This window comes from Dendrobates tinctorius, unplaced genomic scaffold, assembly GCF_039654945.1.
Source record: "Dendrobates tinctorius isolate UK_male_01 unplaced genomic scaffold, ASM3965494v1 ptg000093l, whole genome shotgun sequence".
In the NCBI taxonomy this organism is placed as follows: domain Eukaryota; kingdom Metazoa; phylum Chordata; class Amphibia; order Anura; family Dendrobatidae; genus Dendrobates; species Dendrobates tinctorius.
In genome coordinates, this window is record NW_027361761.1 from 7,166,320 (window position 1) to 7,182,086 (window position 15,767).

Consider the following 15,767-nt stretch of genomic DNA (forward strand, 5'->3'; position numbering starts at 1 on the left):
TCAGTCAGTCCTGCCTGCATTATGACGTTATGTAGGACCTTACCATTCCTGGTCACTGCCCTGCCTGAGGAGCTGTCACCTGATGTCATTATGGCATTAAAGTCCCCCGCCATCACCACTGGAAGAGAAGTGAAGAGGTAAGGCTTGACGTCATTAAACAGCTGGATCCTGTCAGTCACTGTCTGTGGCCCATAGATGTTAATAAGCAGGAGTCGCCTCCCATGGATAGTGACTTCTAGGACCAGACATCTTCCCATGACCACCTCCGTCATTCTATGCACAGTCACATCATTGGTGTTAAACAGGACAGCGACCTCGGCGTAAGGCTCCACAGCCAGTGACCAGAAAGAAGGACCGGACCGCCATTCCCTCTCAGCCTCTCTCATAAGCCCCAGAGATGTCAGTCGTGTCTCCTGCAGGAAGATGACATCTGTGTCCAGATATTTGAGATGTTCATACACCGCGTGTCTAGTTCTCCTCAGCTTAATGCTATTCACATTGCTCGAGGTCACTGTCAATGAGAACCCCGCCATCACAACACAATATAGAAGGAGCAGATTAACAGCCATCATCATGAGTCAGAGATGTTCTGTCCACCACTGGTGTCCATGTCCGACTCTACCTGAGGGTCCACAGATAAGGGCTTCCGCTTTGGAAGGGGATGCTCCTCTATGTCCCTGTCACACTCAGCATCAACTTTCCTCAACTCTTCCTCATAATCGTCACCACTGGAGTCAGATAAAACTCCATACTTGTTGGACACGACCATCACTCCTGCAGAATTCTGAACCTTCTTACTAGCAATCTGACCAGTGTCATATTCTGCCTCAGGTTTACGGGAGGATGTGTTCTTTTTCTTCCTTTTATTATTATTAATGCTCCAGTCATCAGATACCCCCCCTTCAGCATCGCTGTCTGTATCTGAGGCTGCTGGACCTGATGGACGACCTCCATATTCCCCTCTGCACCCTGCTTCTCTGGTGCTGCCTGAGTGGACTCCTGGTGGGCATCTGAGCTGGTCAGTATCTCTCCTGACATTAAATCCTCCTCCCCATGCGCCCCTACCACTACATCCTCATCCTCCTGAGCCTCTGCCCCTGCCATCACAAACTCATCAGGGAAGACTCTGCAGATGTTGTGCCAGGCGTCTGGACAGTCCCTGTGAGGGTGGCCCATCCTACCACAGAGGTTACACCTGACGTCCTGGCAGTCTGCAGCGACATGGCCGATTGCCCCACACAGACTGCACTTCACCACAGTACAGGCGTTAGCCAGATGACCTTTCCCTCCACATTTGAAACACTTTCGGGGTTGCCCGGGATAATAACACCTTCCCTTCTCCCTCCCAATGAAGAAGGAGTTGGGTAAGTGGGCAGTGATGTTATTACATTGTCGTAATTTCACCAAGACCCGCCACCCCATTGTCCAGATACCATCCTCATCTCTGACCTTGGTGAGTCCAGAGACGAGGTCACAGTGTCTCCGGAGCCACACCTCGATGTCCTGTGGAGGAACGGCCTCATTCCAGAACGTGATGTTTACTGTGACAGTGTCCGGCCTGGAGATAGGAACCAACACAAACTTATTCCAGCCCTCAGCATCTCTGAACTTGGGGTAATTGGCCCAGAATCTGTCCAGGTCAGACATGAGCTTGAAGCTGACCTCGTAGCCCTGCCTGTCCTAAAGATTAGACACTGCCAGTATCTCATTTACCACAAACCCCATCTGGCCGCAGAGCAGCTCTCTCACCACATACCTGCGTTGTGGCAGATCCTCCTTGGCACCTATGTATTTAAACCGCACCACATTAATGCGCTTGAATGTCTGGCCGGTATACCTGGCGCTGGAAGAGAAGGATGGGGCGCCGCGGCTCCAGGCATTCCTGGGGGGCACCTGCCGGGTCACACTGAGCTGACTGACAGGGAGAGGGCCTGCAGCAGGGGGGGCTGTCACACCTTGTGGACTGGATGGCAAAGGGGGATAATCACACATATCATGCACATTATCATGAGCAGCATCATTATCAGACAGTGCGACGTCCATTACAGAGTGTGAAACCCCTCCAACCCCCGACCCCATGGGCACAGCATCACCAGCCACAGTCTGTGCTTCAGCCTCAGCCTCATCAGCACAAACAGTCTCACATACACTGTCCTGCTCCTGTGTGGGGCATTCTGGGACCTGTGGTGCCTCTGCTGGAGTCTGCAGTGTGTGCTCCTGTTCACACTGAGCTGCCTGCTGCTGCAGTTGTTTTCCCTCCTGGAAGCAGAAGCAGGCAGCCTGTAACACTGGCCGTGTCCGCTGCTGGGGGGTCCCGTCCTGAACATCAGGGGTCCTGGCCTCTGCAGCACAGTCCTGCTTATAGGAGGAGAACCGCTCGCGGTTCCTGTAGGTCTCTGCCAGGGGCCCCATGCTCTCCAGCACAGACTCAGTGTCCTGCACAACACTCGCCAGCTGTACACCCAGTGTGCTCAGTCTCAGGTCATAGGCGTCATTACTGGCAGGATTAGTGGTCTTTAGGCTATAGATGAAGTCTACCTCCATTTGCAGCGCTGTTTTTTGCTGCTGTAACTCACCCAGTTTTCGGACAAGTCCCGGTATCTCATCCGCTAGCTGCAGCTCGGGTGCACGCGCCGGCCCCACAGGTTTAATCTTGACCACGGGTACAGGGGTTTTGAAGACAGTCTTGTGCGGGTCCACCACGGATGGTTTTGTGGCCCCTTGTCTGGATGCAGGCTCCGCAGCAGGTTTATCGCTGCCACCTGACTGTGACCGTGTGCGTCCTGACCGTGCCATACTGCCATGCTGCTGTAGGTTCTCCTGCATTGTCTGCCTTTCCAAAGACGTCCGTCTCTGCCTGGGAACAGGAGAGGTGATCTGCACAGCTGGGGCCGATCTCACCTGTGCACCTGGCAGGAGCTGCTTACTGACTGGGGAGCTACAAGACTTCACATTCAGCTGGATTCCATCACTCACTGACACATTGCCTTCTTGCTTCTTTGCTGGAACTGGAGAAGGTTTTCCTCCCAAAACTTTAGTCACAACCTTTTCCTCCTTCACTGAACTGCTGCAGCTTTGGCCTGACAGCAGCTTTGGGATTAACATTCCCATTAGTAGAAGCCTGGGAGGCTTGTCCCAGTGCCAGGGGAGCTTCCCCACCCTGGGTGGCCCCTCCCTGGGCTTGCTCCAGACATCAGGAGAACCACTGACACACAACCTCACAGCTAGGAGGCAGTATTATAGTAATTATATTCTTGTACATAGGGGGCAGTATTATAGTAGTTATATTCTTGTACATAGGGGCAGTATTATAGTAGTTATATTCTTGTACATAGGGGCAGTATTATAGTAGTTATATTCTTGTACATAGGGACAGTATTATAGTAGTTATATTCTTGTACATAGAAGCAGTATTATAGTATTTATATTCTTGTACATAGGAGCAGTATTATAGTAGTTATATTCTTGTACATAGGGGCAGTATTATATTAGTTATATTCTTGTACATAGGAGCAGTATTATAGTAGTTATATTCTTGTACATAGGAGCAGTATTAAAGGAGTTATATTCTTGTATATAGGAGCAGTATTATAGTATTTATATTCTTGTACATAGGAGCAGTAGTATAGTAGTTATATTCTTATACATAGGAGGCAGTATTATAGTATTTATATTCTTGTACATAGGGGCAGTATTATAGTAGTTATATTCTTGTACCTAGGAGCAGTACTATAGTAATTATATTCTTGTACATAGGGGCAGTATTATAGTAGTTATATTCTTGTACATAGGGGCAGTATTATAGTAGGTATATTCTTGTACATAGGGACAGTATTATAGTAGTTATATTCTTGTACATAGGGGGCAGTATTATAGTAGGTATATTCTTGTACATAGGGACAGTATTATAGTAGTTATATTCTGATACATAGGAGCAGTACTATAGTAGTTATATTCTTGTACATAGGGGCAGTATTATAGTAGTTATATTCTTGTACATAGGGGCAGTATTATAGTAGTTATATTCTTGTACATAGGGGGCAGTATTATAGTAGTTATATTCTTGTACATAGGGACGGTATTATAGTAGTTATATTCTTATACATAGGAGCAGTACTATAGTAGTTATATTCTTGTACATAGGGGCAATTTTTATTATAAAACCCAAACATAAATACAATTATAATAAAACAAAAATCATCCAGTATTACAAAACACAAACCACTTAGGTAATATATACACAGCACTAATAATCAGATCATATTCATCAATAAATTAAAGTGTCCACACCTGGGGATGGAAAAAGAAAGTTAGAGGGGAAAAAAAACAAAAAAAAAAAAACACAAAAAAAAAAAACCAAAAAACATTATCATATTTTCTAACTGAATTTTACGTTTCTCCATAACGTTATGTTTCTTGGACTCCTTCCAACTTCTAGTGATTTTATCCACCGGAGTTCTGACATAACCTGATTGGCGGCAGCGGTGTGATCGAACGGCTCATTGTGCAGTGACACCCGGGTTCTCATGTGCCAGTGATAGTATTTGATGACACTGATTATAATGTACATTGTCTCTCTGTTGATGTTACTAACAGTGGAGGGGACACCATAGATTATGTCAGGATACTTTAGAGTCCGCAGTCTGGGGATTTTTAGATTATCTGACACTTCCTCCCAGATCTTCCTCCCTCCCCAGCAATCACATATAAAGTGCTCCATAGTTTCCTCCTGCTGACAACCAAGGGGACAATTCCGATCAGAGACACACAGATGTTTCAGGTTCCCTCTGACAAAGAGCCGACTATGCAGTGAAAGCCAAGTGACATCAAACAGTTTAGGAGGAAGCCGTTTCCCGTTTAGGAACCTAAGGCTTTCCTGCAGGGAGGTGGTGACACAATCTCTCAGGGCCAGTGGAGAGTAGAAGAAAGTCCTACATACACGAGCATACAGGTCTCTTCTCGTACTGCTCTCAATGTAAGACCTCTCCAGTCCCCACCTCCTAACACACTTCAGACCATAGTCCAGATACTGGGGGAGGTGGTCACTTGTCCATCTCCTCCTCTTGAGACTGCCGCCTCGCACCCAAGATTCTGCAAAAGGCAATATCCAGTACCTGATACTATTTACCCACAGGGAGCTACTGTTTGAGTCCATGTTCCCAAAATTCACCTTTAGAAACAAGGAGTCAAAGAAAACCCTTGGATTCAACATATCCAGCCCACCCTCTCTCCGCCGTAGGTATGTTATTCCCCTCTTTATCAGGTTCATCCTATTCCCCCACAAGAGCTGGAAGAACAGGCTGAAGAGCTCGTTGAGAAAGATTCTGGTAAAGGGAAAATGACAGAGACATACAAGAAAACGGGGACCAGGTAAGTCTTCAACATTGTGACCCTTTCTCTGTAGGTCAGCCTCCAGTTCTTCCATCGCTGAACCTTTGCATTTCCGGTTTCCAATTTCTCCTCCCAATTTAGCGTGGCATTATCATCCCTCCCAAATTTAACCCCTAGGATCTTAATATGGGTGGAGGCTTTGGAAAACTGCGGCAGATCAAAGCTGGGCTCAGTATCTAATGTCCACAGAGCTTGACTCTTTTCAAGGTTGACCAGAGACCCGGAGGCCTCTGAGTAGCTTCTGATGGACGCAGATAACATCTGCACCTCACGAGGATTGGAGATCACCAGCGTCACATCGTCCGCATAGGCAACAACATTCAGAGGCGGGCAGTGGGGGACCGGCACCCCCTGAAAATCGCACTCCTGCAGTGACCTCAGAAACGGGTCTAGGGCAAAAACATACAGGAGCGGACTCATTGGGCAACCCTGTCTCACCCCCGCCCCAACTCCAAAAGTGTCACCCTGCCAACCATTAATCAGAGGAAAGCTCACCGCCTCTCTGTACAACGTCTTCACCCAATCCACAAATCGTCCCGGAATACCGTACTTTGACAAAGTGGCCCACAGATAGTCATGATCAACCCTGTCAAAGGCTTTAGCCTGGTCCAGACTAACAACATATCTCCCACACCGCAGAGCTTTACATCTCTCAAACATCTCTCGTATCGAGATGACTGCTCCAGAGATGTTCCGCCCTTTTACTGTGCCAAACTGAGAGCCTGCCAACAGTGCCGGGGACAAACAGACTAATCTAGAAGATAGGATCTTTGCTAGAATCTTCCTGTCCACATTCAAGAGGGCAATCGGCCTCCAGTTCTTGATGTCACTCGGCTCTTTACCTTTAGACAGCAGAATTAACGAGGACACTCTCATGGATGGAGGCATCAGGTGATTTTCTAGACAATTTCTATACACATCCACGAGAATTGGAGCCAGGAGGTCTCTGAATTTCTTATAAAATTCTGCTGTTATACCATCCGGACCTGGTGCCTTCTTCAGATATAACTTATCAATAGCCTCCTTAACTTCTTCCACCGTTAATTCTGCTGTCAAAGGAGAGAAGTCCAGATCATTAGTATCAGGCGCTGGAGTTGCCTCCAAGAATTGAGCCATCTTATCTTTATCCAAAACTTTCCTCTGAAACAAGTCAGCATAGTAAGATCTCACCACCTCCAGGATACCCTCCCGTGAATCCTGCAATACACCCTGGGAGTCAATGAGACCCGTGACCATTTTTTTGGCCACCCTCTCCCTGCAATTCTCAAAGGGATCAGGGGCCCCTAAGGACCCATAATCCCGTTCAAGAACCAGGGAGGTATACCTGCTATACTGATACTGCTTTATCTCAGATTTCAGCCGGTCGATCTTCACTTTGTCATCCCCGCCCGCCGAATACAGTGACTCCAATTCTTTGCGCAGCTTTAGGTACTGGCTGTACTTATTCCTCCCTTTATTAACTGACAGTCTCTTTAAGAGGGATCTGATATCCTCCTTGACGTCCTCCCACCAGTCGGTCATGTTGTCATAGAAGTCAACCCTGTCTAGATGAAGCTGGATAAGGGAGTGAACACGGCTCTGAACATAGGCATCATCCAGGAGACTGGAATTAAGCTTCCACAACCCTCTACCAATGTCCGGACGGTTAGAGGAACCCAAAGAGAAGCACAAGGCGAGGTGATCAGAGTAAGGGACGACCTTCTCACTCAGGGCGCCGACAGCCTCAGTAGGACTGACAAAAGCAAAATCTATCCTACTGCTCCTGTTGGAACATGAATACGTGAATTTTGGCTGTCGCCCACCCTGTGTGAAAACGTCGGTCAGTCCTGCCTGCATTATAACGTTATGTAGGACCTTACTGTCCCTGGTCACTGCCCTGCCCGAGGAGCTGTCACCTGATGTCATTATGGCATTAAAGTCCCCCCGCCATCACCACTGGAAGAGAAGTGAAGAGGTAAGGCTTGACGTCATTAAACAGCTGGATCCTGTCCGTCACTGTCTGTGGCCCATAGATGTTAATAAGCCGGAGTCGCCTCCCATGGACAGTGACTTCCAGGACCAGACATCTTCCCATGACCACCTCCGTCATCCTATGCACAGTCACATCATTGGTGTTAAACAGGACAGCGACCCCGGCGTAAGGCTCCACAGCCAGTGACCAGAAAGAAGGACCGGACCGCCATTCCCTCTCAGCCTCTCTCATAAGCCCCAGAGATGTCAGTCGTGTCTCCTGCAGGAAGATGACATCTGTGTCCAGATATTTGAGATGTTCATACACCGTGTGTCTAGTTCTCCTCAGCTTAATGCTATTCACATTGCTCGAGGTCACTGTCAATGAGAACCCCGCCATCACAACACAATATAGAAAGAGCAGAGTAATAGCCATCATCATGAGTCAGAGATGTTCTGTCCACCACTGGTGTCCATGTCAGACTCTACCTGAGGGTCTACAGATAAGGGCTTCCGCTTTGGTGGGGGATGGTCCTCTATGTCCCTGTCACACTCAGCATCAACTTTCCTCAACTCTTCCTCATAATCGTCACCATTGGAGTCAGATAAAACTCCATACTTGTTGGACACGACCATCACTCCTGCAGAATTCTGAACCTTCTTACTAGCACTCTGACCAGTGTCATATTCTGACTCAGGTTTACGGGAGGATGTGTTCTTTTTCTTCCTTTTATTATTATTAATGTTCCAGTCATCAGATACAGACAGCGATGCTGAAGGGGGGGCTATCTGAGGCTGCTGGACCTGATGGACGATCTCCATGTTCCCCTCTGCACCCTGCTTCTCTGGTGCTGCCTGAGTGGACTCCTGGTGGGCATCTGAGCTGGTCAACATCTCTCCTGACATTAAACACTCCTCCTCATGTGTCCCTGCCACCACATCCTCATCCTCCTGAGCCTCTGCCCCTGCCATCACTAACTCATCAGGGAAGACTCTGCAGATGTTGTGCCAGGCGTCTGGACAGTCCCTGTGAGGGTGGCCCATCTTACCACAGAGGTTGCACCTGACGTCCCGGCAGTCTGCAGCGACATGGCCGATTGCCCCACACAGACTGCACTTCACCACAGTACAGGCGTTAGCCAGATGACCTTTCCCACCACATTTGAAGCACTTTCTGGGTTGCCCGGGATAATAACACCTTCCCTTCTCCCTCCCAATGAAGAAGGAGTTGGGTAAGTGGGCAGTGATGTTATTACATTGCCGCAATTTTACCAAGACCCGCCACCCCATTGTCCAGATACCATCCTCATCTCTGACCTTGGTGAGTCCAGAGACGAGGTCACAGTGTCTCCGGAGCCACACCTCGATGTCCTGTGGAGGAACGGCCTCATTCCAGAAGGTGATATTCACTGTGACAGTGTCCGGCCTGGAGATAGGAACCAACACAAACTTATTCCAGCCCTCAGCATCTCTGAACTTGGGGTAATTGGCCCAGAATCTATCCAGGTCAGACATGAGCTTGAAGCTGACCTCGTAGCCCTGCCTGTCCTGAAGATTAGACACTGCCAGTATCTCATTTGCCACAAACCCCATCTGGCCGCAGAGCAGCTCTCTCACCACATACCTACGTTGTGGCAGATCCTCCTTGGCACCTATGTATTTAAACCGCACCACATTAATGCGCTTGAATGTCTGGCCGGTGTACCTGGCGCTGGAAGTGAAGGATGGGGCGCCGCGGCTCCAGGCATTCCTGGGGGGCACCTGCCGGGTCACACTGGGCTGACTGACAGGGAGAGGGCCTGCAGCAGGGGGCGCTGTCACACCTTGTGGACTGGATGGCAAAGGGGGATAATCACACATATCATGCACATTATCATGAGCAGCATCATTATCATCAGACAGTGCAACGTCCATTACAGAATGTGAAACCCCTCCAACCCCCGACCCCATGGGCACAGTATCCCCAGCCACAGTCTGTGCTTCAGCCTCATCAGCACAAACAGTCTCAGAAATACTGTCCTGCTCCTGTGTGGGGCATTCTGGGACCTGTGGTGCCTCTGCTGGAGTCTGCAGTGTGTGCTCCTGTTCACACTCGGCTGTCTCATCAGCACAAACAGTCTCACATACACTGTCCTGCTCCTGTGTGGGGCATTCTGGGACCTGTGGTGCCTCTGCTGCAGTCTGAAGTGTATGCTCCTGTTCACACTGAGCTGCCCGCTGCTGCAGCTGTTTTCCCTCCTGGAAGCAGAAGCGGGCAGCCTGTAACACTGGCCGTGTCCGCTGCTGGGGGGTCCCGTCCTGAACATCAGGGGTCCTGGCCTCTACAGCACAGTCCTGCTTGTAGGAGGCGAACCGCTCGCGGTTCCTGTAGGTCTCTGCCAGGGGCCCCATGCTCTCCAGCACAGATTCAGTGTCCTGCACAACACTCGCCAGCTGTACACCCAGTGTGTTTAGTCTCAGGTCATACGCGTCATTACTGGCAGGATTAGTGGTCTTTAGGCTATAGATGAAGTCTACCTCCATTTGCAGCGCTTTTTTTTGCTGCTGTAACTCACCCAGTTTTCGGACAAGTCCCGGTATCTCATCCGCTAGCTGCAGCTCGGGTGCACGCGCCGGCTCCACAGGCTTAGTTTTGACCACGGGTACAGGGGTTTTGAAGACAGTCTTGTGCGGGTCCACCATAGATGGTTTTGTGGCCCCTTGGCTGGATGCAGGCTCCGCAGCAGGTTTATCGCTGCCACCTGACTGTGACCGTGTGCGTCCTGACCGCGCCATACTGCCATGCTGCTGTAGGTTCTCCTGCATTGTCTGCCTTTCCAAAGACGTCCGTCTCTGCCTGGAAGCAGCAGAGGTGATCTGCACAGCTGGGGCCGATCTCACCTGTGCACCTGGCAGGAGCTGCTTACTGACGGGGGAGCTACAAGACTTCACATTCAGCTGGATTCCATCACTCACTGACACTTTTCCTTCTTGCTTCTTTGCTGGAACTGGAGAAGGTTTTCCTCCCAAAACTTTACTCACAACTGTTTCTTTCTTCATAGAACTGCTGCAGCTTTGACTCGCTGCATTCACTGGACTCACAGCGGCTTTGGGATTAACATTCCCATTAGTAGAAGCCTGAGAGGCTAGTCCCAGTGTAGGCCGGGAAGCCTGGGCCTTGCCAGGGGAGCTTCCCCGCCCAGGGTGGCCACTCCCTGGGCTTGCTCCAGACATCAGGAGAACCACTGACACACAACCTCACAGCTAGGAGGCAGTATTATAGTAGTTATATTCTTGTACATAGGGACAGTATTATAGTAGTTATATTCTTGTACATAGAAGCAGTATTATAGTATTTATATTCTTGTACATAGGAGCAGTATTATAGTAGTTATATTCTTGTACATAGGGGCAGTATTATATTAGTTATATTCTTGTACATAGGAGCAGTATTATAGTAGTTATATTCTTGTACATAGGAGCAGTATTATAGTATTTATATTCTTGTACATAGGAGCAGTAGTATAGTAGTTATATTCTTATACATAGGAGGCAGTATTATAGTATTTATATTCTTGTACATAGGGGCAGTATTATAGTAGTTATATTCTTGTACCTAGGAGCAGTACTATAGTAATTATATTCTTGTACATAGGGGCAGTATTATAGTAGTTATATTCTTGTACATAGGGGCAGTATTATAGTAGGTATATTCTTGTACATAGGGACAGTATTATAGTAGTTATATTCTTGTACATAGGGGGCAGTATTATAGTAGGTATATTCTTGTACATAGGGACAGTATTATAGTAGTTATATTCTGATACATAGGAGCAGTACTATAGTAGTTATATTCTTGTACATAGGGGCAGTATTATAGTAGTTATATTCTTGTACATAGGGGCAGTATTATAGTAGTTATATTCTTGTACATAGGGGGCAGTATTATAGTAGTTATATTCTTGTACATAGGGGCAGTATTATAGTAGTTATATTCTTGTACATAGGAGCAGTATTAAAGGAGTTATATTCTTGTATATAGGAGCAGTATTATAGTATTTATATTCTTGTACATAGGAGCAGTAGTATAGTAGTTATATTCTTATACATAGGAGGCAGTATTATAGTATTTATATTCTTGTACATAGGGGCAGTATTATAGTAGTTATATTCTTGTACCTAGGAGCAGTACTATAGTAATTATATTCTTGTACATAGGGGCAGTATTATAGTAGTTATATTCTTGTACATAGGGGCAGTATTATAGTAGGTATATTCTTGTACATAGGGACAGTATTATAGTAGTTATATTCTTGTACATAGGGGGCAGTATTATGGTAGGTATATTCTTGTACATAGGGACAGTATTATAGTAGTTATATTCTGATACATAGGAGCAGTACTATAGTAGTTATATTCTTGTACATAGGGGCAGTATTATAGTAGTTATATTCTTGTACATAGGGGCAGTATTATAGTAGTTATATTCTTGTACATAGGGGGCAGTATTATAGTAGTTATATTCTTGTACATAGGGACGGTATTATAGTAGTTATATTCTTATACATAGGAGCAGTACTATAGTAGTTATATTCTTGTACATAGGGGCAGTATTATAGTAGTTATATTCTTGTACATAGGAGCAGTATTATAGTAGTTATATTCTTGCACATAGGAGCAGTATTATAGTAGTTATATTCTTGTACATAGGGGCAGTATTATAGTAGTTATATTCTTGTACATAGGGGGCAGTATTATAGTAGTTATATTATTGTACATACGGGCAGTATTATATTAGTTATATTCTTGTACATAGGAGAAGTATTATAGTAGTTATATTCTTGCACATAGGAGCAGTATTATAGTAGTTATATTCTTGTACATAGGAACAGTATTATAGTATTCATATTCTTGTACATAGGAGCAGTACTATAGTAGTTATATTCTCGTACAATGTGGGCAGTCTTATAGTAGTTATATTCTTGTACATAAGGGCAGTATTATAGTAGTTATATTCTTGTACATAGGGGGCAGTATTATAGTAGTTATATTCTTGTACATAAGGGCAGTATTATAGTAGTTATATTCTTGTACATAGGGGGCAGTATTATAGTATTTATATTCTTGTACATAGAAGCAGTACTATAGTAATTATATTCTTGTATATAGGAGCAGTATTATAGTAGTTATATTCTTGTACATAGGAGCAGTATTATAGTAGTTATATTCTTGTACATAGGAGCAGTATTATAGGAGTTATATTCTTGTATATAGGAGCAGTATTATAGTAGTTATATTCTTATACATAGGAGCAGTATTATAGGAGTTATATTCTTGTACATAGGGGCAGTATTATAGTAGTGATATTCTTGTATATAGGAGCAGTATTATAGTAGTTATATTCTTGTAAATAGGAGCAGTATTATAGTAGTTATATTCTTGTACATAGGAGCAGTATTATAGGAGTTATATTCTTGTATATAGGAGCAGTATTATAGTAGTTATATTCTTGTACATAGGAGCAGTATTATAGTAGTTATATTCTTGTACATAGGAGCAGTATTATAGTAGTTATATTCTTGTATATAGGGGGCAGTATTATAGTAGTTATTCTCTTGTACAATAGGAGCAGTATTATAGTAGTTATATTCTTGTACATAGGAGCAGTATTATAGTAGCTATATTCTTGTACATAGGGGCAGTATTATAATAGTTATATTCTTGTATATAGGGGCAGTATTATAGTAGTTATATTCTTCCATATGGGAGCAGTATTATAATAGCTATATTCTGGTACATTGTGGGCAGGCACATTGTAATTATCTCTGTGTACATATAAAACAGTATGGTTTTGTACATAAAGAACAGCATTGTATTACAGCAATTATTATTAAGTCAGATAGCATTTTTAGTAACTTACAAGTGTTTGTTTTTGGAATATAATAATATAAGCTGGTTGACGTCTGAGTCCATTAAAATCTAGTTATTCGGGTCGGTAATAATAATCCCATCTACCGTACTTATATAACAATTCTAGTTTCGTCTAACCTCAGTATATTTATCTTCACCCAGTGAGACAGAAGTGCATGAAATCGTTCGTTGTTCACCATGTTCTTTGTTAATTATGCCTTAATTTGTACTTATTCATTTTTTTCATGATTTTTATTTTTCCAGGTGGTAAAATAATATTCATAGGATCAGGATTCATTCATCTCCGAGCTCATTATATGCTGATCTCAGATGGCGGCGAGCTTCAAGTAGGCACGAAATCTCAACCCTTTAAAGGGAAAGCAAACATCACCCTGTACGGTAGTTCATACACTGCTCCGGTGCGTCCTTATGGTGTAAAGTTTCTCAGTGTCCGGAATGCGTCTATTTCTATACACGGTGAGTCTATAAAGTCTACATTTCATATTTCTTTGAGCTTCAGAGTCATTTGTTCATTTTTTTTTGGGGGGAATGAGGTCTTGAAATATCACAGTTTCCACACCGGCCACATGGTCAGAAGATATCGGCTGATATTTAGTTTTGATCGGCAGTTTCGAGCTTTGCTGTGTAGAATGGGACAGAAAGAGCAGAGTTATCACAACTGAGATGCTTTAAATTACAGAAGACTTAAAGGTTTCTTGGGCATGAGATGACATGATATAGTTTATGGTAAAACATTCTTTCCTTTCACGATTATTTGGCTTTGACACAAATGTAGTCCTTCTTACCATTCTTAGGTGTCATCCCAGGTGGTGTGAGAGAAGTCTTAGGAAAGGTTCCACTGGTGAGAGTCTCGGAGTGGAGGATGCTTCCTAATTTTAGCATAAAGTCAAAGTTTCGTATTACATGTATCTTTACCATGTTTCAGGAGAGTTGATAAAGACATTGGTGCTTGAAAGTTTGTCAACCCTTCAGAATTTTTCAAATTTTTACCCAAGTTCTAAAATTGTCTATAGAGAACAAAATGAGACAAATGAGTTAAAAAAAATCTAAAATATTTGGCTTTTTTTGTGTTTTTTTTTATTTTTGAGGAAAATGATTCATTATCACATGTCTTTGATATTAACTAAAGTATGTGCACCTTTGGGATTGGCAGATAATTTGAAGGTGAAATTAGTGTCTGGTGTTTTTAATTAATGGGACGAGAATCAGGTGTGAGTGGGCGACCTGTTTGATCATCACAACATGTTTTTTGGAATTCATGGCACAAAGAAGATTTTTAAGGACCTAATAAAATAGCGAGGCTGCTTTTTTTTTTAAACAGACAGCAATCACGCAGATTTTATACAAATCGTAAAAATTCCAGACCATTTTTACACTCCACCAACGATCACTCTAAGGGCAGAAGAGTGTATTTTTGTTCCAAGTGCGATCTGACAAAACATCGGATCTCACTTGGAACAATGATATTTTATGTGGCTGTGCATGTGGCTGGTCACATTGATCAAACTCTGCATCAAAATCTCATCTTAGGAACTTAGCATAATAGTTCTCAAGGTCACAATGCAACCCAAGGGTAACGTCTAAGCAACTAAAGGCCTCACTCACATTAGTTTATGGTAATTTTCATGAATACACCATGAGGAGGACACCACCATGAGGAGGACACCATTGCTCTCCAAAAACATAAATGCTTCCAGTCTGTTAATCCTAAAGGTTCACTTACTTTGCCTACTGACAGACAAATGATATTGGATCATTTACCGAATTCAAAAAATGATACACACTCTCTTATATTTGACTTGTTTGTTTCATCGGATCTCACTTGGAACAATGATATTTTATGTGGCTGTGCATGTGGCTGGTCACATTGATCAAACTCCGCATCAAAATCTCATCTTAGGAACTTAGCATAATAGTTCTCAATGTCACAATTCAACCGAAGGGTAACGTCTAAGCAACTAAAGGCCTCGCTCACATTAGTTTATGGTAATTTTCATGAATACACCATGAGGAGGACACCACCATGAGGAGGACACCATTGCTCTCCAAAAACATAATTGCTGCCGGTCTGTTAATCCTAAAGGTTCACTTACTTTGCCTACTGACAGACAAATGATATTGGATCATTTACCGAATTCAAAAAATGAAACACTCTCTTATATTTGACTCCTTTGTTTCATCGGATCTCACTTGGAACAATGATATTTTATGTGGCTGTGCATGTGACTGGTCACATTGATCAAACTCCGCATCAAAATCTCATCTTAGGAACTTAGCATAATAGTTCTCAAGGTCACAATGTAACCCAAGGGTAACGTCTAAACAACTAAAGGCCTCACTCACATTAGTTTATGGTAATTTTCATGAATACACCATGAGGAGGACACCATTGCTCTCTAAAAACTTTATTGCTGCCGGTCTGTTAATCCTAAAGGTTTACTTACTTTGCCTACTGACAGACAAATGATATTGGATAATTTACCGCATTCAAAAAAATGAAAAACTCTGTTATATTT

General features: G+C 44.2%; 1 protein-coding gene across 1 annotated transcript in view; it reads left to right on the top strand.

Annotated features, from left to right (window-relative positions):
* LOC141098644 (fibrocystin-like) overlaps positions 1 to 15,767 on the top strand; it is a 475,648-nt gene that overhangs the window by 93,031 nt on the left and 366,850 nt on the right. Inside the window, exon 4 of the mRNA XM_073586616.1 lies at positions 13,495 to 13,707. Coding sequence (XP_073442717.1) covers positions 13,495 to 13,707 — 213 coding nt within the window. The remainder of the gene's footprint in view (positions 1 to 13,494; positions 13,708 to 15,767) is intronic.